This window comes from Kogia breviceps, chromosome 9 (genome assembly GCF_026419965.1).
Source record: "Kogia breviceps isolate mKogBre1 chromosome 9, mKogBre1 haplotype 1, whole genome shotgun sequence".
NCBI lineage: Eukaryota > Metazoa > Chordata > Mammalia > Artiodactyla > Physeteridae > Kogia > Kogia breviceps.
In genome coordinates this window covers 14,359,153-14,384,484 of record NC_081318.1, presented here as the reverse complement: position 1 = coordinate 14,384,484, position 25,332 = coordinate 14,359,153, and the positions used below count along the sequence as shown (strand labels likewise).

General features: G+C 52.3%; 1 protein-coding gene across 2 annotated transcripts; it reads left to right on the top strand.

Moving 5' to 3' along the window:
- Nucleotides 1-530: 530 nt before the first annotated feature.
- CLEC2L (C-type lectin domain family 2 member L) lies at nucleotides 531-20,159 on the top strand. 2 transcript variants are annotated; one of them, XR_010842065.1, is made up of 7 exons: nucleotides 531-744; nucleotides 10,446-10,520; nucleotides 12,843-13,009; nucleotides 14,114-14,214; nucleotides 15,115-15,281; nucleotides 15,801-15,913; nucleotides 18,800-20,159. XR_010842065.1 is itself a non-coding variant. In XM_059074947.2 (6 exons), exons 1-5 carry the CDS (start codon nucleotides 531-533, stop codon nucleotides 15,910-15,912), a joined length of 669 nt encoding a protein of 222 aa, XP_058930930.1. In that variant the 3' UTR covers nucleotide 15,913; nucleotides 18,800-20,159. The 2 variants fall into 2 exon arrangements, 1 of the variants encoding a protein (XP_058930930.1); XM_059074947.2 differs by lacking the exon at nucleotides 15,115-15,281.
- The last annotated feature ends 5,173 nt before the right edge of the window (nucleotides 20,160-25,332 follow it).

Here is a 25,332-nt window from a genome sequence, read left to right as displayed (position 1 = left end):
TCCAGGGTAGCCCAGAGGAAAGCCCCTCACCTTCCTTGAGCCGCATGAACTCGATTCCCGTTCTAACAGAGGACAAGCCGGAGGCTGCCAGGTGGACCTGGGTTAGAAGCCAGGGCTCCCGGCTCCAGGATCCGCGCTCCCGGCTCCGCAGCATCTGGACTCCTGCCGAGGGGGCGGGAGGCCGGGGGGCGGGGCTGTGGGTCCCCGCGCGCCCGGAGCCTCCTCCCGCCCTGCCCCCGCCCTGCCGCACCTCCCCGCGCTCCTCCTCCCGCGCCCCGGCTCTGCGCGGAGGCTGCGGCTCGGCGGGGCAGGCGCAGCGCGCGGGGAGCCAGGCGGTGCGGCCGCCGGGCGCAGCGGGTCCGGCGCGGGGAGCCGGGCTCAGCCTCGGCCTGCGCCAGCCCCGACCCTCGCCCACCCGAGGCCGGCCTGGGGGGCCCGCAGGGCGCGCGGAGCGCCGAGTGCGCGTCGGGCCGGGCCCCGCACCTCGGCACAGGAGCGCGGGCGCGGCGCGGCGCGGCGCAGCGACAGGCATGGAGCCGGCCCGGGAGCCCCCCGCGCGGGCCCGGCCGCCGCCGCCGCCGCCGCCGCCGCCGCCGCCGCCGCCCGCCGTCAGCCCAGCGCCCGCCCCCGCCGCGCCCAGGCTGCGCTCGCCCGCCGAAGCGGAGGGCCGCGGTCCCGAGGGGCTGCTGCGGCGATCGGGGTCGGGCTACGAGGGCAGCACCAGCTGGAAAGCGGCCTTGGAGGGTAAGCGCCTAGCGGCCCTCCATCCCCCGGCCCGGGGACCCGGGAGGAGGGACAGAGTCACCTTGGCCGGTCTCCCGGTGGGGAGAGCGGGGAGCGCGACTCTGGAACCCGGCGGATTGCCAGGACATCAGATGCCTCATTGTGGGGCGGTGGGGAACAGGTAACTGGAGACCACCTATAGTACAGCCTTGACCCTATCTCTGCAGCTAACTGCCTCTTTGACCTTGGGAGCAGGTTTCATGCTCTGAGCCGGTTTCCTTATGAGTGAAGGGGGACAGTTAAGTGTCCGGCGCTCACCCGATAGGCATATTGAGAGAGTGGCTTGACCCTATAGCAGTGAAAGTGCTTTGGGCAAAGTGACAAAAGCTGTGGACCCCGACACGGTGCTAATGCCCCGTGAGAAGGGGGTTGGGGGATGGGGCGCTTGGTGGTGCCGGGAGGGAGAATCGGCCAGAGGGCCTTCCTTTGCAAGTCGGGGGTCCCACCTACCTCCTCCAGTCAGAGGGGCTCACGGCCTGAAGGGGGCGGTCACCAAAGGGGAAGACAGATTTCAAGTTCATGAGTTCTTTCAGTTAACTTGTGTGGCCACTTGTGTGGTGTGGGAGGCGCTGGAGCTGCCCAGAGGGCTGGTCCTCTGGACGTTTCTCGGTACTCTGGACACCCGGAGTCCAAAGGCCGAGGACCTGCCTGGACGGCATCAACTAGGGAAGCCCAGGGCCTGGATCACCCAACCATTAAGGAAGGAGTGTCAGAAAAGGAGGGCTGGGGCTTCCCTGGTGGCGCAGTGGTTGAGAATCCGCCTGCCGATGCAGGAGACACGGGTTCGTGCCCTGGTCCGGGAAGATCCCGCATGCCGCGGAGCAACTGAGCCCGTGGGCCATGGCCGCTGGGCCTGCGCGTCCGGAGTCTGTGCTCCGCAACGGGAGAGGCCACAACAGTGAGAGGCCCGCATACCGCAAAAAAAAAAAAAAAAAAAAAAAAAAAAAAAAAAAAAAAAAAAAAAAAAAGAAAAGGAGGGCTTCCTGGAGTAGGTGACCACTTAGGAGGTGTGGAAAGAGAAAGATGGGTGCACCAGGCTCAAGGAGTGGCACGTTCAGGGATCAAGTGGCGAGGACTCGCCTGTCCCTTGTGGGGAAGTGACCTCCAGAATACCAGGATCGGGGTGGGGTGCGGTGAGAAGAGAGGGGTCGGGAGGGCCCAGACCGTGAATGGCCACCCAGGCCTTGTCAAAGTGTTTGGACTTGGTCTGAAGCAGCTGTTGAGAGATCTGAAAGCATAGAATGAGACAGTGGGTGGCCCTTGGAAAAGTGGTGGTGGCCCAGAGGGGTCAGACCAAGGCCAGGTCAGTGAGGAAGGTGGGGCTGTGGTCAGGGGAGGGACATAACCAGTGCCGGCCAGGGCAGGTGCCTGGCCACGGAGGGAGAGGTGGGGACAGTTCTGTCGGCATTTGGCCCAAAGGCTGGTAGGCCAGGGGACACGGATGGCCCGAGGAGGGGCTGTGCAGACTCTGAGGGGAAGAAAGCTGGACGTCCAGGTGGACGGTGATTTGGGACAAAGGAGGCAAAGATGTTGGAACTCAGTGTAGGAGAGCCATTGCGGAGGACCTTCGGGCTGAGGAGAGCTGAGCTGAATAGAGGTGGACAACCTCTTTGTCGTGCAACTTCGGGCTCACTGTTAGATTTGCCTGTGACCCCCTGCTTCCCTCCTGCCCAAGTTATTTCTTGAGGTTGCTCACGCCTCTTGCCTGTATTTCTCCACTCATTCATTCGTAAGCATTTCTCCAGGGGCTGCCCGAACCTCATTCTAACCCCCAGTGCTTGGGGGCCACTTCAGGGGTGGTGCGGCCTCTTTCGGTGCCTCCGGCTGGCGGACTCCCGCGTCTTACCTCCCATCCTGACCTTGGCCCCTTCTGCTTCCTACTCCCCACCGTGGCTGGGCCGACCACCTGCAATTCAGGCTGAAGAAGAAGCCGCACGCCCTGCAGGAAATGGCCCAGGGGGTCTCTCAGGACACTAGGTCTTCCAGGCCCCGTGGAGTCTAGCCCACTCTGTGCTCAGTGCCCACCTGTGGCCCAGCCTCGTCTCGCCTGTCTGGGCATGGCTCCCCGCCTGGCCTGGCTCTGTGTCTCGTGGCACCTCCGGCCCCTGCCCTCGTTCCCATGGTCCACCAGGAGCAGCCCCACCCGGGTGCCTGTGGACCTCGGGGGCTCAGCATCTGGGGCCTGTGGGCCTTTTCCCACAGGAGTTGTAGGGTGTGGAGTCTGTGTCCCTGCCAGGGGCCTCCCCTCCACTGGTCCCCTGAGCATCTCCTGGGCGTTCTTTGGGCGCCGCGTCTCCTGCCGGGAGAGGGGAGCTCTCGGACCGGGATGGTGCTCTCCAGGGTCCTGCCGTGTGCTGATCCCCCCCCACACACACACACATTCACTCACTCTTCCTCACCTCCCACAAACACTCCTGGAGGCCCCACTGTTCCAGCGCAGCTCTAGGCACTGGGAACATGCCTGCCCGGGCAGAAATCACGGGACGGGGGCTGGGCAGCCTGCTGCAGGGCAAAGAGCACGGATTCTGGAGTTGCGTAAGCCTGAGCCAGACCCTTCCACTGCGAGCGGGCTGGCAGGGTTTCAAACTTGTCTGAGCCTCAGTTTCTTCATCTGCTAAGAAGATAAGGACTTCTGCCTCTCGGGGCTACACGGACAGAGGTGCTGGGGTGTAGGCTGTGTGCAGGTGACCCCTTTCCCCAGTGCCTAGAGCCCGGCATCCTTGATGAGGGAACCCAGGGAAAGTGTGTGACCAGCTGCTCAACTGAAATCCTTTGACTGCTCGTCTGTGGAGCCCAGTCCACAGACCCTGAGAAACACCCGTGATGGGATGAGGGGTCTGCCAAGTCTGGGGACCAAGGGGTTTTGCAGCCCTTGCTTAGCCAAGCATCTGCCTGGAGAATTCTTGATTTGACCAAGCTAAACCCTCAGGGGGCCTGTGCTCCTGTATTACCACGTCCCAAATAGTTATCAAGCACCTACAAAGTGTCAGCCCCGTGCCGGGGCTTTCACAATAGCTGTCTTGTTTAACCCTCACACCTACCCTTGCAGGGGCTTAGTGAGTGTTGTACCTATTTTATATATGAGGAAACTGAGGCTCAGAGAGGCTAAGTGTCTTGCCCAAGGATGCACGTTGCTCTCTCACACGTGAAATCCCGCCGGGTTTGCCACGAGGCCCTCTGCTGTGAAACCTCTTACTCTGTCCCGAGCTGACCAACGTGCGGCTTGGTGAGGCTAATTGGAGAGAATCAAATTGTGCTTCTGACGCACGTAGCTCTCCTCTCTGTGCGCCTCAGACAACCGTGCCACCTCCAGCAGACGCTTTTTCCTCTTCACAGGTTACGTGACGTGGAAAACGTCTTAAATCTGAAGCTGGGATTAGAGCCCAGGTCTTTAAGACTTTCCTTCGATGAACAGTTAGCTTTATAAATAGAAAGCCAAGCAGAAATTCTCCTGATGGAGTCCTCTCCCTGTGGATCTTAACCTTTCCTTCCATCCTCAGCCTTGGGGGACAGGCTGGAAAAGTGACCCAGAGCTCCCGCCTGGGTTCTGGAAGGATTGGAGGTGACAGGAGATGCGACTATTTCTGGCACTGGGGTAGGGAGGGTGAGGAAAAGCAGCCTGCGGGTACAGGAGTGGGAACAGAGTGATTCTGCAAATCTCAGGCTATAGATTTTCCAGTGCTCACCAATTCTGAATTTTTCCTGTTGACACTTCCTTGATAAGACATAAACCCACAACTTCCTGCTCAAAACCACACACATGCAATTAGCAAAGCCTCTGAAAAATTTAAAAATTACCACACTCTACATTTGATCGTTTGTGACAGTCAAGAGTATGCTTTCCAGGCTGTGGCTCTGGCAACTTAGAGACGTCAGCTATGATTCTCTTTTGCACTGTGGATGTGAGGGTGTTGGGAGATTTGTCTGGGCTTGGGAGCCAGGCGTTTTTCAGTTGTTCCTGCTAACATTAGGCTAAGTCATATACAGTTATCACATAAATAAACTGCACCCTCAAACTCCGTCTAATAAGGGCCATTGCATAGAAGGAAGGATTGCTGAGCTAGACATTGGTTACGGCTTGAACTGTATTCCCCCCAAAGAGATATGCTGAAGTCCTAACTCCCCAGCACTTCAGAATCTGCCCTTATTTGGAAATACGGTCACTGCAGTTGTAATTAGTTCAGATGGGGGCATACTGGAGCAGGGTGGGCTCCTAACCCAGTATGACTGGTGTCCTTATAAGAGCTGGTCACATGAGGACAAAGAGACACACAGGGAGAAGGATGTGACGACGAAGGCAGAGATTGCAGTGACGCAGCTGCAAGCCAGGGAGTGCTGAAGATCGCCAGCCAACCAGCATAAACGAGGACAAAGCAAGGAAGGGTTTCCCTACAGGTCTCAGAGGCAGCACGGTGCTGCTGACAACTTGATTGTGGACTTCTAGCCTCCAGAACTGTGAGACAACACACTTCTGGTGTTTTTTTTTTTTTTTTTTTGCGGTACGCGGGCCTCTCACTGTTGCGGCCTCTCCCGTGGCGGAGCACAGGCTCTGGACGCGCAGGCGCAGCGGCCACGGCTCACGGGCCCAGCCGCTCCGCGGCACGTGGGATCCTCCCGGACCGGGGCACGAACCCGTGTCCCCTCAATCGGCAGGCGGACTCTCAACCACTGCGCCACCAGGGAAGCCCACTTCTGGTGTTTTAAGCCACCTGCTCTGTGGTGCTTTGTTACATCAACCTAGGAAACTAATACAACATTGTTTTGGCTTGTCCAGGCCCACAGCTGTCCTCGAGGGTGAACAAGGAGTCAGACTCTGTAGCGCACCCTCTCTCTGTCCGCAGTGCGGCATCCAGTGCAGTTATCCCCATGAAAGGATGAAGCGAGTCCTCACGTTCTGGTGATGCTGGAGACACAGGCACAGACTCCCCTTTCCCTGAAAGCAGGTGTCCATCTGCCTGGCCCAGGGCATTGTCATTCAGGGTAGCTAGATCCCCTTTGTGTTTTTTAGTATCAGTGGGTGCTCTGTAACATGCAAGGCAATGACCGAGCCCTGTTACAGGGAACCCAAACGTGAGTAAAGCACAGCCCTTACCCTAAAGGAGCCCATGGGCCGATAATCATCATGATGGTAATTGCTAACACTGAAGGAGAGCTTACCATGCCAGGCACTGCTCTAAGCCCTATACGTTGAATCCTCATAAAATTCTAAGAGGGAGACACTATTATGACCTCATTTGAAAGCCGAGGAAAATGAAATAAAATAGAAGCTAAGTAGCTTTGCCACTAAAAAGTGGCAAAGCTGGATGTGAACCCACGTGAAGTGGCTTATGACGCTATGCTCTTATTGCAGTGCCAGGGTTATAGAAGAGGATTGAGAGGCATTTAAAGAAGGGAAAGCAGGGACTTCCCCGGGGGTCCAGTGGTTAAGACTCTGCACTCCCAATGCAGGGGGCCTGGGTTCGATCCCTGGTCGGGGAACTAAGATCCCACATACCACAACTAAGCCCGTGCGAGCTGCAACAAAGACCCAGTGCAGCCAAAAATAAATAAATAAATAAATAAATAAAAATAAAGAAGGGAAAGGCAGGATTCATAGGCAGCTCAAGGGGATCAGCCTTACAACAAGCTGCCCCCGAGAACAGCAGAGCAGATACAGAAGGAACCCAGCCCTCGAGGGCGGCGTGAGCATCTGTCCTTACTGGGCCGGAAGCCACCCACCTCTGGACTCCCGGTCACTTGCCAGTATAGGCCGTGCTCAGAGGAAGGACTCCCGGATGCTTGTTGGACTTGCAAGTAAAGATGGCGGACTGAATACATGCTTTCATTTTCTCTCCCTTCCAAAGCTCATTAATACAACAATAAAGGGATTCTTAAAAGGTCACAAGGATAACAAGAACAGGAGACAAAACAGTAGCAACGAGGGGCTTCCCTGGTGGTGTAGTGGTTAAGAATCCGCCTGCCAGTGCAGGGGATACGGGTTCGAGCCCTGGTCCGGGAGGATCCCACATGCCGCAGAGCAACTAAGCCCGTGCGCCACAACTACTGAAGCCCGCGCCCCTAGAGCCCATGCTCCGCAACAAGAGAAGCCACCGCAATGAGAAGCCCGCGCACCGCAACGAAGAGTAGCCCCCGCTCGCCGCAACTAGAGAAAGCCTGGCGGAGCAATGAAGACCCAACGTAGCCATAAATAAGTAAATAAATAAATAAGTAAGTAAGTAAACAAACACATCGGGATCAACGATGGTGTAACTGACACTGAATCCACTGGCCTGAGAAAGTTCAGGAAGCAGAGGGGCAAAACCTGAGTCACAAACAGGAACCCCCCACAGCGCAGAGACCGGGGCGCCCGTCAGCACGGCCGGGAGTGAAGAGGGAGGTGAAATCAGGAGGGCTGGCTGAACACTTGTTAGGAAGTTTTCAGATCCCCCAATCCTCTCCCCACTCTGTGAGCCCATCCCCAGACCTCTGCCTTGGGGAGAGAGGGCCTCCGGACACCAACACGTTTGAGAGCAAGCAGTTAAGGCGACGTTTATGCATTGAGGGCTCAGGATGGCCTCCGAGCCTCCTTTCCCAGCCAAACCTACACCCTCCAGGAGGGAAAGCGGAAGAGCAGTCTCCAGGGACACTGACCCCAAAGGAAAAACCCAAGGAGGTCAACAAACAGACAGCCTTGAGGACCAGCCTGTCACTCTGCCACGACCCTCACGGTTAATAAGCCCCTCTTCCTGTCTCAGAGGTGCCGGTGAAGTCTTACTCCTCCTGCCTTAATCATGAACAAATAACCAAGGATCTCCAGACATCTGAGGAAAGTCTCTGACATGGAAGCTAGAGATCAAAACAAATGAACAGGAGAAAAAAAAAAGAAAGCAGTTTGGAGAAAACAGAGATTATACAGATTAAACTTTCTGCCCATGTCTCCCCCACCCCCTCCGGAGTCCCCCTCCCGCCTCCAAAAAACCCTAAAAAACTAGCAGTAATATCCTCAGAGAGATAAGAGAACATTTTGCATCATTAAAATAAGAACAGGACGCTTTAAGAGGGCGTATTCAGGGAACAGCAGCAACAAACCCCCCAAATCCTTAGCAGTTAAAAATCATTGTAGAAATGAAAGATTCAGTAGAGAGTGGGAAGATAAAGTTGAAACAGAGTCTGCAGGAAATAGCAAAGGCAAAGAGACAGTGGATATGAGAGCTTCCTCTCCTCTCTGGCGGCTCTTCCTTTTCTAATAAGGGCACTAATCCCATCCTGGGCGCCCTCACCAAGACTGGAATCTGCTGGTACCTTGATCTTGGACTTCCTTGCCTCCAGAATTGTGAGAGAGAAGTGTCTGTTGCTTCAGCACCCAGTGTGTGGTTTTTGTTAGAGCAGCCTGTGCAGACTAAGTCAAAGGTGAAGTAGAGTTCCTGATTTTGCCTCATCAGCTTAAAGGAGTTTTGAAGTTGAAATAACGATGAGCACACAGAAGTGTAAGCCAAGGAAAATGATTAATTACAGGGAAACAAGAAGTTGTGTAGAAATAAAGATCATAATACACTGCATAGCTTTCCTGGGAGTAGCATTTACATTGCCGTACGAAAAGAACACCTAATTATCAGTCTCACACAAACTATGATGTTGAGAGAGCAGGTAGTGTGTGAGTGGTCAGGGTGGAGATAGTAATGCAGAGAATTAAATACTCCTTTTTTTTTTTTTTTTTTTTTTGCGGTACGCGGGCCTCTCACTGCTGCAGCCTCTCCCGTTGCGGAGCACAGGCTCCGGACGCGCAGGCTCAGCGGCCATGGCTCACGGGCCCAGCCGCTCCGCGGCACGTGGGATCTTCCCGGACCAGGGGCACGAACCCGCGTCCCCTGCATCGGCAGGCGGACTCTCAACCACTGCGCCACCAGGGAAGCCCCTTCCTCATTATTGTGGGAAGTTAATAAGTAGTGTCTTAAATAGAAAAGTCAGAAAGTATTGACATCCACAGAGCTTTGAGAGATTTGGAGGTAAATACCAAAGGAATTAGCTAAAAGGGTTGGAAGTAGTTGCCTCTGTGGAAGGGGCAGTGTTCTTTGGTTGGCTGTTTGTTTAGTGAAGCCTGGTAGAATTTCTTGACTTCAGATCTGTTGCTTTTCAGATCCTTGATAAAGGACCAGGTTTATTTTCTCAATTTGTTGTGAAGTACAATACAGACAAATTACTAGAAACAGCATCAGGCACTTGGATGTCACAGCAATGCTGAATTGCTGTAAAAGTTTCTAGACACTTCCTCTCGATATTGGTACTTAGCTCGTCATGGGTGAGTAATGGTGGACAGCCCAGCACTGGGCTGTGGAGACACTCTTTCATCTAGGCACACATATAACTTTTAAAAGGTTTACAAAATGGTTAAAAATAAAAAGGGAGTTCTCACCTACTAGGATGGCTATAACAAACTAACAAGTGTTGGTGAAGAGGGAGAAATTAGGACACTTGTACGTTGGCGTTGCTGGTAGGATGCAAAATGGTGCAGCAGCAGTGGAAAACGGTGTGGTGGTTCCTCAAAAAGTTAAATGTAGAATTACTATATGATCCAGCAATTCCACTCCTACGTATATACCCAAAAGAACTGAAAACAGGGACTCAAACAGATATTTGCTAATGTTCATAGCAGCATTATTCATAATAACCAAAAGATGAAAACAGCCCAAGTGTCTGTCAATGGATGGATGGATGGGTAAACAAAATGTATATAATTATACAATGGAATATTATTCAGCCATGAAAAGGAATGATATTCTGATGTGCTACAACATGGATGAACCTTGCAAACATTATGTTAAGTGAAAGGAGTCAGACCCCAAAGGACAGATATTGTATGATTCCACTTACATGAGGTTCCTAGAATAGGTGAATTTAGAGAGACAGAAAGTAGATTAGAGGTTACCAGGGGCTGAAAGGAGGTGGGAATGAGGTGTTAAAGCTTAATTGGTACAGAGTTTCTGTTTGGGTGTAATGAAAACATTTTGCAAATAGACAGTGGAAATTTGCAAATTCACAGTGCACAACGTTGTGAATATAATTGATGCCACAAATTGCACACTTAAAAATGGTTAAGATGGCAACTTTTATGTCATGTATATTTTACCACAAAAATACTTTCAAAGACCCTGTGTCTGAAGTCTAAAAGGGTTCTTTCATTAAACATCAAATTAAAATTTTAGGTGGGAACAATAAATATAAATTTAAAAGGGAGAAGCCAGAGGATCGGGACAGCTTTCGGGAAGAGAATGGAGGGTGTGGGGCGGGATTTCAAGAGACTGCCATGGAGGAGAAGAAATTTGGGAGCAAAGACCCAGCTGAAGGGCTGTGAGGACGGACTGGGGTATTTCAAGGAGTCCGTCCGGCTGAAACCAGGGACGAGGTAGAGAAGCAGCAGGAGATGAAAGACTGGAAAGCTCCGACAGCCACAGCAGGAGTTCAAGGGCGTAGCCCCGGAGGGAGGGTTTTTAAGCAGGGGCATCGCAGAATCACACAGACCCAGACCCGTGCTTTAGAACGGCGCCTCAGACTTCAGCATCAGAATCTCCTGGAGGGCTGGTTCAAACACAGCCCCAGAGTTTCTCACTATCAGGACCTGGGGCTGGAGGTGGGGACGGGTGGTGGGGATGTGCCAGGTAATCGAGCCCTTTCTCTCTCCTCAGACACCACCACGCGTCTCCTGCTGGGAGCCATCGCGGTGCTTCTGTTTGCCATCCTGGTGGTGATGAGCATCTTGGGTAAGCGTGGATGTCAGAGCATTTATGCAAATTCAGTTCCTGCGCACCTTGTCAAAAGCGTGTCCAATTAGGTAAAGAAAGGTTCCAGACATACCGCCAATTCTGTGGGGTCAAAGTAAATAGGAAATAGAGTGTTGGTTCTAGATGAGATTTTAGCCTCAAACAGTACATTCACACATCGACTATACCCGTCCTCTTTGCTAAGCCGTGCAGCGAAAAGTGGAGATGTTAACTTAGGTACGCTCACAAAAATGCTTCGGTAACGCAGAACAAACTTGGTGTGTGTTAGCCAGGTAATGCTTCTTGACGGAGACGGTTGGGGTTAAGGGCCTTAAAGATCTCATTCACTCACTCAACAAACATTTATTGAGCCGGGCTGTGTGTTAGGTCCTGGGCTAAGTGCTGGAGATTTTTTAAAAATTAAGACATCAACTTCCCTGTCCAGTGATAGAGGTGTTACTGCCTGGGGGCTACCCAGAGGTGGGGAACACATGTGCTAATCCCTGAAGAATGAATAGTTTCCTAGAGAGACCAGAGCATTCCAAGGGGGAGAGGCCTGAAAAACACAGAGTGGCAGGTAGAACTGAAAGGGTTGAAGGAGGAATGCAAAAGAGGAAACTGCTACTAAGTAAGGGAGGCGAGGCTATATGACCCTGGGATTTGCTGCTTTTAACGGATTCAAGTCAAAGTACGTCATGGCTTCTGAAGGGTTTGCAAAGTGACTTCAGGACCTCTGTCTTTAATCTTTGAGAAGCACCCTAAAACCTCAAAATGGGAGGAAAATCCACTGGTAACATCAATCCCCACCGACCCCTCACTTGTAGGGCATGCAGGCTGAGCAGGGAGTTGTGAGTGCTTAGCAAAGAATGTGGTGGCCACAGGGGGTCAGCTTGGATTCACCTACAGACTGATTGTTACAAATTAAATTGTTCTATTGCTAGATTGGGAGGACAGGGCAATGTGTAAACATAGCATATTGAGATTGCGGTAAAACACAACAGAGTCCCTGGAGATCCTGGCGAGAATGCATGGCCAGTAAGTCTAAGTGGGCCTGTAGCTCATTGAGCAGGAATGCCAGAGTGCCCGTTAATTAACTGGTGTTGGTGTGGTGGTAGCTCCCTTGGGGGCTTGAGTACCATGGACTTGTTCTTGGCTCTGTCCTGGTCTACATTTTAGTCAATCTCTTGCATGAGAACAAACAAAAAAATATGCTTACGGAATCTGCAGGTGAAACAGTTCAAAGAGGGGTGCTCAATATGACAGATGCAAAAGAAATCAACATTAAAATTTATCTTCAGAAACTCAAAGGAGCCAATGTGAATGGGATGACTGTGGAAGAAATAAACACAAGATCCTGCATTTGGACCTGTCCACATGTTCTGGACAGGGGGGACCTGGCTTAGAAAGAGATCATAGGAAAATAGTTGGAGAGTATGGCTGAATTCCTTTTGGCAAGGAGGCTTAGAGAATCTCATGGAAGTTCTGAGCCTCCTTCCCAGAAAAGTGCACACAGGCACATATCCACAGATTCTTCTCATTGGAGCATCTGAGGACCGGAAAGCCCACAGCAGCTGGAAGGGGTACGGTGATCACTGCTGGGTGGTGGACCACAGCTGACGTGTCCCAGCCTGTGCCGGTGGCAGCATTTTACTGGGGATGCGGGCACACCGTACCGAGCCAGGCAGGATGGAGAAGGGTCTGGAGGGCACCCCCTGCAAGGGATTGTGGAAGGGATGGTGTCTGTTCAATCCTGGAAGAGGGGAGGCCGGGGTCCTTCTTCAAGCAGGAAGTGGAAGACAGACCAGGTCTGTCCGGGTCACTCCGGAGGCAGATCCTGGACCCCCAGGTTCCAGGTCATGGGAAGGCAGGTTGGGACTCAAAATTGCAAAGGATCTTTCCAGAAGTTCAGCAGTTGTTAGCTGGTGAGGGTGTGGCCAATGAGAGCAGGCCGATGGTTCCCACCCTGGCTGGAGAGAGAGGACACGTGGCCCCTAGGTCCTTTCCCAGTCCGAGTTTCTCGGCTTCCACGCCTCGGGGAGTTCGGGGAGAGAGAGGAGAGCTGAACCCCAGGGGCCTAACCTGCTGTCACTTCCCCTCGGGGCCGTGTCCCTGCCAGTCTCCCAAATTCCTTTTCCTTACTCATTCAGTCACCAGCCTTTTGCCTGCCAGGCTCTGGGACAGGCGCTCCTCCGAGCCATGTGGCTAATGGGCGCCAAAGTGGAGGCAGGCGGAGGAAGTGGCGGGGAGCAGGGTGGGGTCCTTGGGGGGCCGGACAGAAGCCTGCTGTGCTGGTGGATACTGAGCCGCTCCTCTTCCCTGCAGCTTCCAAGGGCTGCATCAAGTGCGAGGCGCCCTGCCCAGAGGACTGGCTGCTCTACGGAAGGAAGTGCTACTTCTTTTCTGAGGAACTGAGAGACTGGAACACGGGCAGGGAGCACTGTCGCGGCCACGAGGCCGCGCTGGCTGTGATCCAGAGCCACAAGGAGCTGGTGCGTGCCGGCGGGCTGGGGACCTTCGGGGAGAGCTGATGCCCCAAGGACCTGCTGCTGTCCCCTGTGACCAGTTTCCAGAGCACAGCCTGGGGTGGGGGGGTGCAGGTGGGCTCCATGGGGTCTGAGCAGGTCCATGAGCGGCTCTTGTTTCCACTGCTATTGTCAAGGCCAACTATGTCCACCCAAGGCTGGTTTGCTGAGCTCAACTCAGTAGTGAAGCACGAGCATTACAAATTATACCCGCACTTGTGAAAGGAAAAATCACGTTGCCTTCTTTTTTTTTTTTTTTTTTTTTTTTTTGCGGTACGCGGGCCTCTCACCGTTGTGGCCTCTCCCGCTGCGGAGCACAGGCTCCGGACGCGCAGGCTCAGCGGCCGTGGCTCACGGGCCCAGCCGCTCCGCGGCACGTGGGATCTTCCCGGACCGGGGCACGAACCCGCGTCCCCCGCATCGGCAGGCGGACTCCCAACCACTGCGCCACCAGGGAAGCCCAACGCTGGCTTCTTCTACTAGTCCAAATCAGGGCCTGATCTCTCATTTAACACCCCAAACAGTTGTATCACTAGAAATGTGAAAGAAACACCATTAGTGGGTCTCTTGGCCATTTGGGGTTTTGAGGGCAACAGTTCATGCAATCCAAAATAGCAGAAAATCTGAGTCACTTCTGTTTGTCTCTGATATGCAGTCTGATAGCTCCTTTCGGCAGAGAAAGGCCCAGGAATATGCGGGTAGAAGGCCATGCAGCCTTAGCTTTGAGATGTGTCCCAGATAATCCACCAAGTGGGCAATGCCAGGCTTCCTGAAAATGAGGAACACAGGCATGCTGGCCCACTGCGCTAGGAGACAAGCCCTGTTCCAGGCTTCCTGGCCCAGGGGTGCGCTCCCAGAGCCTGGGTCCCTTGGAGGCCACTGCATGCAGCTCCACGTGAGTGCAGGGTGTCTGTAACCCCAGCTCCTCACTCTTGGGATGCAGTGAGGCGTCACCCTCTTTGTGTCTACACATCTTGGGAGCCAGTCTTCCAAGCTGAGGTTAGTCTGGGGATGTGTGAGCAGTCAGGAGACCGCACCTGACTCTGAGGTTTCCCTCTTTCCTTGGTGCAGGAATTCATGTTCAAGTTCACACGGAGGGAGCCCTGGATTGGTCTGCGCAGAGTGGGGGACGAATTCCACTGGGTCAACGGGGACCCTTTTGACCCAGACACGTGAGCTGAGGCTTCATCTTCTGGCGAAGGAGCTTAGACCGGGGAAGCCATAGCCTCCCAGACGTACCTCCTGAAGAACCTGGTTTTGTGCTAGCTGGAGCCACTCACCTCTAGGGTCAGGGGTGTGGGACAGAGACCCAGTCATGATAATGGCTTTACTACTCTCTCCCTAGTAAAGTCCAGCCTGGTTTGGTGGCCCTGCTCCACGTGCCAACAGAGCTTCCTCCTGCTGGAAAGGGCCCGGGCTCTTTCCATCTTGTGGCTCCCCAGTCCATCTGCACGGCTCAGAGTGGCTCAGGGAAGGGGAGGACGTGCCCCGGACAACGCTCTGCGTTGGCCAGAACTTAGCTTCACGGCCACACCTGACTGCAAGGGAGCGTGGGAGGTGGGGCCTCTGTTCTGGGCAGCCACGTGCCACCTAAACATTGTCACTGTGGGAGAAAGGGGATCTGAACCCTGGGCACCAGGAGGGTTCCCTTAGAGAAAAGACCTCTTGAGGGTGTCGGTGGTGTGTGCGGTGGTGGTATCATTCGTGTGGCCCAAGTGGTGTGGCGGGGAGTGTGTGATGGGTTGGTGGGTGTGCAAAGCCGGGGACTGTCTGCGGGGCGATGGTGGCATTAGTCATGGGTGTAGGGGCAGTTTTAGGCTTAGGGAGATGCAGAGCAGCACACACGGGAGTAAGAACCTCAGCTTCCCATGTAGACTCTAAGGCTGGAGGACTAGGCCCGAGGAGCCGGGCGGGGGCACAGCTGCCGACCTGACGTGAACTGCAGCCCGTGACCACTCCCTCCCTGTAGCGGCTTCTCCCTGTCTCCTGCACCTGTCTTTGTCCTCACTGCCTCTTCCTTGTTTTCTTTTTGTTTTTTTTCCTTCTCTTTCCTTGTCCTGCCCTCCTCCCAGATCTGTTCTTAGAGCTGCTGAGAAAGTCTTGCCTGTGCTGCTCCCACCTCTCCCCTTCTGGAAGCTTCCTGCTCCCGGAACCCAGGGAGCCCTGGAGGCTGGGGTCCCCAGAGCGCTGACTACCTGGCAACCAGCGGGCCTCGGGGCCATGCTTCTCTGACATCGAGGTGGTCCTGGCCCCCCTACTCCCTCTTGGGGTCCTTCTGATGCCCTCTCTTATGAGACCCCAGCTCCAGCCTCGGCAGGGGGCTCAGGTCAGGGTGACCAAATGAGGTGAAGAAGAAGTGTTGAGATTCAAAAGGGATGATGTTAGGCAGGGAAAACCCACCCTGTGCTAGATACAGGAGGTGCAGGCAGGGCGCTGTGGGGAAGGTGGGTGTGTGGAGCGTGGTCCTAGACGGGGCCCCGGATTCCCGGGATGAGTGAGCTGAGCCCGACAGGATGGCAGAGCCGGATGGAGGAGTGCAGGGTGCATCCCGGAAACATCCATGGGCATCACCAGGGGGCTGGAGCCGTGATGCACTGTCTGGAGGCGACAGGAGCCACGCTAGCAAGGTCTGTGGGGGCCGACTGTCCTTGAAGGCCGCGCCAGAGGGAAGGACAAGTCATAGGGCCTCCGGGGCTGCCCAGTGACGGGCCGCGTCTGCCAGGTCCTGAGTGCCTGGTCTCTTCTCCCCCCGCCACAGATTCCACATCTCGGGCCTGGGGGAGTGCGTCTTCGTGGAGCCCACCAGGCTGGTGTCGACGGAGTGTTTGATGACCCGGCCCTGGGTGTGCAGCAAGATGGCCTATACATGAGGTGGGTCAGGCCAGAGGCAGCCCTCCAGCCAGCCTCCGAGACCTGCCAGCCCCGGGCTCGTCTCCAAGCGAAGCAGTGAGGAGGGTGCCTTCCGCCCCTGGGCGCTCTCCCAGGCCCCGGAGTCTTGGTCCCTGGTCTCCTTGGCCCCAGGCAGGTCCTGTGGCTCAGTAGTCAAATCCCATGAGCCAGTAGTACGGCAGGCACCTGTCCCCGGCCACACACGCACACCGACACGCTCACGCATGCCCACGAGGGCACACAGCCCCCGCTCAAATTCAGAGTCCACCCTCAGTCACCCCAGCAAGGCCCTCCCTGGCCCTACCCTGGAACATTCCCTCCTCCGGAGGCCCTGGTGCTCCGAGGAAGGCCGGGGGCTGACAGGCTGCGGTACTGTCCACACAGAGGGGCCCCCTCCCCACGCATCTCTCTCCTGGTTGCTGGGGAGGCCGGAAGGGGAGCCCCCCTCACCTGGGCCCGGCATCCACCGTCCTTGCCTCGCCCGGGGTCTCAGGCCGGCCCCTGCTGTGTCTGTGGTCCTGCTGTGTCCGTCACCGATGGACCGAAGAGATGACTGGCGTCCAGAGAAGTCGTCTGCCATTTGTTCCAGGCTCACGGCTTGGGGGAGGGGCATGTCTCTGGGTGCCCGTTCTTGGAGGGACACCACCAAGAGGCACCGGTGTGGCAGGCGGCACGTGTGGCAGGAACCGAGGCCAGAAACACACTCCGTGGCCTCAGGGCACCGTTGAACGCTGCCAGGCCACTGAGTTATTCTTAGATGTCTGAGGGGCGTGCTCCATCTGGTACCTTCATTCCTATTCAACTCGGCGTGACAAACGTTGACTCACACCTGCCTCGTGCCAGACACCACACTGGGCATGGGGATCGACGGCTTTATCCCCCAAGGAGCGAGGAAACAGCCTGGAAAGCACCAGAACATTCTGGAACACAGTTGAGGGAAGGCTTATTCTGCCTTAGGGGAAGATGGGGTGAAGAAAGCATCAGGATGAGCCACGGAGAAGAGATGATGTTCACGTTGAGCCGGTTAAGAGTTTGTGCAGGTGCTAGGGCCCCTTCCTGTCCCCCCTTGGTCGGCCTGGAGAGGAAGTGGGGACGGGGCGGGGGGCGAGGCTGGCGGTTCCCCTGGGCCTACGGGGGCTGCAAGTGCCACCCTCTCCAACGCACACACGTGGAGCCCAGAGCAAGCTGTGGCCGGGTGAGACACAGCCAGCCTGCCTGGGAGCCTCCTGTGTGAATGTGGGTCCTGGCCCATCTTCAGAAAATGGCTCCCAGGGAAACAGGTCCTGCCCTGCTCGGCTCAGTCCTTTTACTGTCAGTTTTCTGACAAAACTGTCAGCTTGGGTTCGTTGACCTTTTTGAAAGCTTTCCAGGTATTTGGTAAAATCTGGGTATTTTGTGGTTTCATATTTTATCTTTCTGGGGAAGCCAGCGTGGAACCTGAGTGTGCAATAAAGAAGCTAAGGGAATTCAGTGCGGCCTGTGGAGGGCTGGCAGGAGCCCACTGCCTTCCCAGCGCCTGTGGGGAGGTGTGTTGAGGGGCTGGGGACTGAGGAAGTGGTCAGCTGCCGCCACTGCTGCTTGGGTTGGTCACGGGTCGGGGTGGCAAGTGGGAGGGCGTCTCTCCCTCGCACCAGTTCTCACCAGTATCTTCCCCTCAAAGATGGTCTCGTTGCCTTCCACGTGGCACCTCATTTAAGTCTCTCAGAAAGACCCTGAGGCAGGTAATGCCACGGGGGACAAAACTGGTCCTGGATGGGGAGGAGTAGGGCTGTGCTCTCATCCTGTCCTGTGGGTTCCGGTGGGAAGAAGGGCGCCACGAGGTGGGTGGGGAGGAAGCAGTGTGGGAGTGTGGGAGGGCAGGGACCGAGGTACCCGGGCCACTGGGATCTTAGTTCTCATTCAATATCCATAGCCTGTGGCCTCAAGGCACCCTGGTGGTCGAGCTCTCTAGCCTTGGGCCTGCCCTGGGACCACACAACAATTCTAGTCTGGTAGAGCTAAGAGGAATTCTGACCCAAGGTCATGGGTGTTTTAAGAGCTCTCTTATCTGTTCCTAAGAGGAAGACCAAAACAAAACAATGGCACGCCAAACTTCAGAAACACCGAGAATTCTTCCAAAGGTTATACACCAACCAGGCACCCGCACCTCCCACGTGGGCGGAGCCAGGCTGGGTGGGCGGGGCCGCGGAGTCGGGCGCAGTTGGGGCCCGCGGCCACAGATGGCAGCACTGAGGCCGGACACTGCCGGTTTCGGAGCTCGAGCTGGCCCCCCCTCGGTGGAGCGTGGGAGGAGGTGCTGGGGGCAGGCCCAAGGGACCACCCTTCCTCCAGCCCCACTCCTCAGCCCCTTTGGAGGATTCTCCCTTCTGAGGCAACGCCCCTGGAGGTGAGAAGGTGCTTGGCTGGGAGCCTGGGCGGCTGCGCCCTGGGTGAATTTGACCCCGCACGGCAGCCCTGTCCTCGGCGTAGCCCCTGGAGCCGGCAGGCTGCGGGTAGAAGGCTGGAGCACGCACACCAGGTCACCCTCAGACGTCCTTTGTGAAGATGGAGGGACGGGTTTTTTTTTTTTCAGGAGGACAGTGATCACTGGGAGGTAGCGTTTGCTGTCGTGCTGGTGGGTTTCACTAGTGTTTGCTTAGTAAACCCTCCTACGACCTTACAGATCAGGAAGCAGGCAGGCTCAGGGCGGTTAAGGGACTTGCTCTACTGCTGTACATCACAGGCCTAGGAGGTGGTGGAAGAGGATGCGGGGTGGAAGGGGCCACCTTGGGAGAGGACGTGGGGTGCCCACAGGCGATTTTTTTCCTGTGCACTTTTATCGTCGTCGTATGGTTTTCAGGTGAATTTCCGTCCTTCTCTCCCTTCAAGGCCCAGCTCGAGCCCCCTGGGACTCCTTCCAGGACAGCAGCAGCCCTCAGTGACCACTCCCTCACCCCAGCACCTCCAGCACTTAAGACTGAGCCTCTCACACCGTCGGAGTCTGTCGGAAGTTTTCATCGGTGACTCATCTCTAAAGTCATCTGACCGCTCTTGGCATCTGATTATAAGCCCCTGGATAGCAGGGATTATGTGTCACTGGCCTCTTTGTAGCACACATAGCATGTGCTCAAAAAACATTGTTGTATATGACAATAAGATCGCCCCCAAATGTCATCTCTGAAACTCTTTGCCACGGTGGGAGACAGCAGTGGCCCGCCATCATAAGAGGCTCGCCTTTTTGGCTTTGGTGGTGGGCGTGGCTTGGTTTTAGAGGCCGGGCAAGATGCTCTCTTTAGTTTGTTTTGCTGCAGTTAAGTTAGCTCGCTCACATTCCCTAAGCATGTAGATACTGGGCGGGCTGAGTGGAGGTGAAAGGGCGCGCCCGGGCCGTGAGGGAGAGCTGCCTTCGCCTCCAGAACATCCTCTGCATCACACACAGAGCCCAGCTGGCGAGGGCGAAGAGCTGGCTGTGAGTGGAAACCAGGCCCGGGGAGGGTTTCCATCAGTGACTGGGGTTGGCGGCTGAAGATTCCTGTGGTCACCAGGATAATTATGCTAACATCGCTGTGCTGTTTGTGAAAGACCTGGTTTTCAGAAATGCCCACTGTACTTACACCAGGAGGGGATGGAGGTAGAGGAGGCAACTGCTCTTTCCTTAGCCCGTAAAGAACTCCAAACTGGGAGCAAGTATGAGACTCAAACAGGGGTCATCCAGAAAACCTCCTGCCGTGCCCATCAGAGATCCCACGTCTCAGCCTGGAGTGGATACACACTTGGCCTGACTCAGAAGACCTGCCCGAGTCTAGTCTGGGGCCAGCTCTACCAACAAGCAGATGAGTAGCTCAGGCTGCTGTGCTCAACACCTCCCTGACCCCAGGCTTCACCTCTAATATAAAGTAGAAATCCTGCCTGCCCTGCCTACCTCACCGGGTTTTGAGAACTGTAGATGTTAGAATTTCAGGGATTAGAAATTATCGACCCCATTCTCACTATCCATGAGACCCCGAGAGGTTAAATAACACGTCCAAGGTCACATATCTAGTGGCAGAGCTAGACCTCAGGTCTTGTGGCTCCTCTATTCATTGTTGATACTATTATTGCACGTATCATGCTTTATTTGTTTACCTGTCCACCATCCACGCAGAAGTGTAAGCCCCTAGAGGGCAGGGATCCACTCTCACGCTCCTTTTTTCTCTAGCGCCTGGTACATACTAAAGGTGCTCAATAAACGTGTGTTGACCTAAACGGATCTTGACTCCTAGTCGAAGTTCTCCTTCTTCTACACCATGCTGTCTCTGATCTCAGAAATCTGTACTGCCAGTCCAACTGCCCACAAAAAGTATGAAACTTGCAGATGTTTTAGAGAAAAAGATAAGATGCTCAACTGCCTTGCAATGTGCTTTAGGGTCCTGTAGTCTAGAGCACAGAATCCATTTGAATAAAGACATACACACCTAAGACAAAATTGTAATAACAATGAACACTAGTTAAGAGCTTATTAGGGCCAGCCATTCACACAAAGTGCCTGGCCCATAGTAAGTGCTTAAAATTTATCAAATCAGGCTTCCCTGGTGGTGCAGTGGTTAAGAATCCGCCTGCCAATGCAGGGGACACAGGTTCAAGCCCTGGTCCGCGAAGATCCCACATGCCACGGAGCAACTAAGCCCGTGCGCCACAACTACTGAGCCTGTGCTCTAGGGCCCGTGAGCCACAGCTACTGAGCCTATGTGCCACAACTACTGAAGCCCTCGTACCTAGAGCCCATGCTCCACAACAAGAGAAGCCACCGCCATGAGAAGCCTGCGCACCGCAACAAAGAGTAGCCCCCGCTTGCTGCAACTAGAGAGAAGCCCGCATACAGTAACAAAGACCCAACACAACCAAAAATAAAATAAATTTATTATTTTAAAAAATTATCATCTTATTTCACTATGATGTAAATTGAGTAGGGTCTTAGAGCATGCTAGCTTTTGTAATACCCACATTTCAGAGGCCTACCCAAGAAAAGATCCCTTTCTGGCTTGCACCACAGACTAATGCAAGTCAGTGACAGGGAAAAGCATTGCTCCATCCAGAGTCTTTGAACATAAGAAGCTCACACAGGATGGGTTTTAGGAAATGTGGTAGATGTGGCTGCCATGCACCGAGAATTTTTCCTTTCCTCTCATTCTAGGTACATGGAAGGATTGTATTTCCTGGTCTGTATGAAGGTAGGTGTCAGGTGACATCAGAGCTTTAACCATGGAAAAGTGGCAGATGTCATTTCCAGGTGGAAACATTTAAGAACCAGTGCATACTCCTCCATATTCTCCCTGCCCCCAGTCGTGATTTTTTGATTTGGAGGCTCCATAGGACTGAAGCATCCTGGGATGCTAAGTCAGTGTGTGGGGGAGAAGCTTCCTGGAAAGCCTCTGAGGTTTGGGGTTTGTTATGATTATAGCATATCTTACCCTAGACTAGACAGGGGCCAGGCCTGGAGGTGGCACACATTCCATCCACAGTCCATTGGCCAGGACAGTCATGGAAGGCTGAGAAATAACTTCAAGCTGTATGCTTGGATACATGAGATTCTTGATTCTAAAAGTTGAGGATTTTCCTCAATTTTGGAAGATTCATCACCTTTGTCTCTAAATATTTCACCTGCCCGACTCTTTTCTCTCCTTCCAGAACTCCAATTAAGGTTGTCTGAGATTGTCACACAGGTCTAATGCTCAAGTTTTTTGTCTTTTGATCAGTTTTACAAATCAATTTGATGAACTATGACTTTTTAGCAATTTGACTCTTCCAATCAATGACTGAAGTAGCTCTCTCCATTTAACTTTTTAAAAATTTCAGCAACATTTTACAAGTTTTAAGGGTAGAGTTTTTACATATATTTTGTTAAATTATTTAAATATTTTTATTTTTTATGCTACTGTAGATGAATTTTTTAAAGAATTTCATAGTTTGTCTGTTGCTGGTATAAAGAATGAATATTGTTAAAATGACCATACTACCCAAGGCAATCTGCAGATCTGATGCAGTCACTATCAAAATACCAATGGTATTTTTCACAGAACTAGAACAAATAACTTCAAAATTTATATGGAAACACAAAAGACCCCAATTAGCCAAAACAACTTTGAGAAAGAAGAACAGGGCTAGAGGGATCATGCTCCCTGACTTCAGACTATACTACAAAGCTACAGTAATCAAAACAGTATGGTACTGGCACAAAAAACAGACACATAGATCAATGGAACAGGATAGAGAGCCCAGAAATACACCTATGTACTTATGGTCATATGGTCAATTAATGTATGACAAAAGAGGCAAGAATACACAATGTAGAAAAGACAGTCTCTTCAATAAGTGGTGCTGGGAAAACTGGACAGCTGCATGTAAAAGTCTGAAATTAGAACATTCTCTAACACCATGTACAAAAACAAACTCCAAATGGATTAAAGATCTAAATGTAAGACGGGATACTATAAAACTCCTAGAGGAAAAACATAGGCAGAACACTCTTTGACATAAATAGCAGCAATATTTTTTTGGATACGTCTCCTAAAGTAAAGGAAATAAAAAATAAACAAGTGAGGTCTAATTAAACTTAAAAACTTTTGCACAGCAAAGGAAACTATCAACCAAACAAAAAGATGAGCCACCGAATGGGAGAAAATATGCAAATGATGTGACCAATAAGATATTAATATCCAATATATATAAATAGCTCATAAATATCCAACATATATGAACAGCTCATACAAAACAGCAACATCAAAAAAAACCAAACAACCTGATTAAAAAAATGGGCAGAATAACTGAATAGACATTTCTCCAAAGAGTAAATGCAGATGGTCAACAGGCATAGGAAAAGGTGCTTAACATCACTAATCATCAGGGAAATGCAAATCAAAACCACAATGAGATATCACCTCACACCGATCAGAATGGCTATCCTCAAAAAGAACACAAATAACAAATGTTGGCGAGTATGTGGTGAAAAGGGAACCCTCATACACTGTTGGTGAGAATGGAAATTGGTGCAGCTGCTTTGGAAGACAGTATGGAGGTTCCTTAAACTAAAAATAGAGCTACTATATGATCCAGCAATCCCACTGTTGGGTATATATCCAACAAAAACACTAATTCGAAAAGATAAATGCACCCCAATGTTCATAGCAGCACTATTTACAATAGCCAAGACATGGAAGCAACCTAAATGCCCATCAACAGATGAATGGGTAAAGAAGATGTGGTATATATACGCAATGGAATATACACAGCCACAAAAAAGAACAAAATTTTGCCATTTGCAGCAACTTGGATGGACTTGGAGCGCATTATGCTAAATGAAATAAGTCAGATGGAGAAATAAATACTGTGTGATATCACTTATATGTGGAATCTAAATACAACAAACTAGTGAATATAACAAAAAAGAAGCAGACTCACAGATAGAGAGAACAAACACTGGTAATGGCTACCAGTGGGGAGAGGAGGGGGAGGGGCACCTTAGGGGTAGGGGAGTGGGAGGTACAAACTATTGGGTATAAGATAGGGTACAAGGATGTATTTTACGACACGGGGAATATAGCCAATATTTTGTAATGACTGTAAATGGAATGTAACCTTTATATATATTTTAAAATAAATTTATTTATTTATTTTTGGCTGCGTTGGGTCTTTGTTGCTGAGCCCAGGCTTTCTTTTTTTAGTTGCAGCGAGCAGGGGCTACTCTTCGTTGCGCTGCACAGGCCTCTCATTAAGGTGGCTTCTCTTGTTGCAGAGCGCGGGCTCTAGGTACGCAGGCTTCAGTAGTTTTGGCACATGGGCTCAGTAGTTGTGGCTCGTGGGCTCTACAGCGCAGGCTCAGTATTTGTGGCACATGGGCTTAGTTGCTCCTCAGCATGTGGGATCTTCCCGGACCAGGGCTCGAACCTGTGTCCCCTGCATTGGCAGGCGGATTCTTAACCACTGCGCCACCAGGGAAGCCCCAAAATGCAACCTTTAAAAATTCTATTAAAAGAAACGGAATCAATTTTTGTACACTGATCTGTAATCTTACAGATTGGCTTGTTAGTTCTAGATTTTTTGGTAGACTGAACAGGGTTTTTAATTGCATGTGTATCCAATGTTTTTATTAAAGCATAACATGGGCCACCATGATTCCAGCTCCTGAAATCAATTTCCTCATTTCTCTGTCCAGCTGCTAAGCCAATGCCATGTATTTTATTTTAGCTGTTTGCTACAGCCGTACCTCACTTTCAGGAACTAATGTCTATATTAGTCAGGGTAGGTTAATTGTTGTATAAAAAATCCTAGGGCTTCCCTGGTGGCGCAGTGGTTGAGAGTCTGCCTGCCGATGCAGGGGACACGGGTTCATGCCCCGGTCCGGGAAGATCCCACATGTCATGGAGCGGCTGGGCCCGTGAGCCATGGCCTCTGAGCCTGCGCGTCCAGAGCCTGTGCTCCACAACGGGAGAGGCCACAACAGTGAGAGGTCCGCTTACTACAAAAAAAAAAAAAAAAAAAAAAAAAAAAATCCTAAAATTTCAGTGGCTTAAATATAATTAAAAGATTTCTTTCTTACATTTTTTGGTTTTGTCCAAAGTGGTTTTATTAGGAGGACATGAAATCATTCAGTAATCTGGGCTCCTTCATCAGCTCTTCCACATGTGGGCAGAAACTGAGGGGAGACAGTGTGGATCAGAGTATGTGAGTTTTGTTTTAGGGGTCAGGTCTGACTATATTTAACTGCAAAGAAAGCTAGGAAATATAATCTAGCTCTGTACTCAGCAAGAACAGGAAATGGCTATGGGGAATATCCACCCAGTCCTTGCCACATGTGGCATTATCCCCATTTTTACAGATAAGAAAACTGAGGCTTGAGAGGTTAAGTGATCTCCCAGCTTTTACAGTCATAGACAACAGAGCCTCGAACTGAACCCCAATATGGCTGACTCCAAAGCCATGCTCTGAATCGCTCTGCTATGGATAACGCTTTCTCTCCTACTGCCTCACTGGCCTGTGCAATCTTAAGACCTGTGGCAATCTTTTCCCCCTTAGAAGGGTTTCCTCCAAGCATCCACTTTTTCTTTCTGGTTCTGGCTTTTATTAATGGGTAATTTGTTCACTTATAAGCAGCCTGGTCCATGGGCTTAGTCTGCAGCAGATAGGGTCTGAGAGCCATGGCAATAGGCCATAAGAAGACATAGGAACAGAACACAAAAAGACAAAGCAGCAGATATTAAGTGGTTTATTGACAGGGTATCTGCCCTCCAGTGTTGTTTTACAAGTGCTGTCAAATGCAAAGTGTCTCAGTAGAAGAAACCAATCTATAGATCAGAGCGTGTAAAGAAAGCACTTAAGAATGGGAATTAGGACTTCCCTGGTGGTGCAGTGGAAAAGAATCTGCCTGCCAATGCAGGGGACACCGG

Excerpts from the sequence above, each read along its gene's own strand:
- CLEC2L (XM_059074947.2), top strand. The coding sequence starts at position 531 with ATGGAGCCGGCCCGGGAGCCCCCCGCGCGGGCCCGGCCGCCGCCGCCG. Across the intron at positions 745-10,445 it reads CTGGAAAGCGGCCTTGGAGG|ACACCACCACGCGTCTCCTG; the intron begins GTAAGCGCCTAG and ends CTCTCTCCTCAG. Across the intron at positions 10,521-12,842 it reads GGTGGTGATGAGCATCTTGG|CTTCCAAGGGCTGCATCAAG; the intron begins GTAAGCGTGGAT and ends TCTTCCCTGCAG.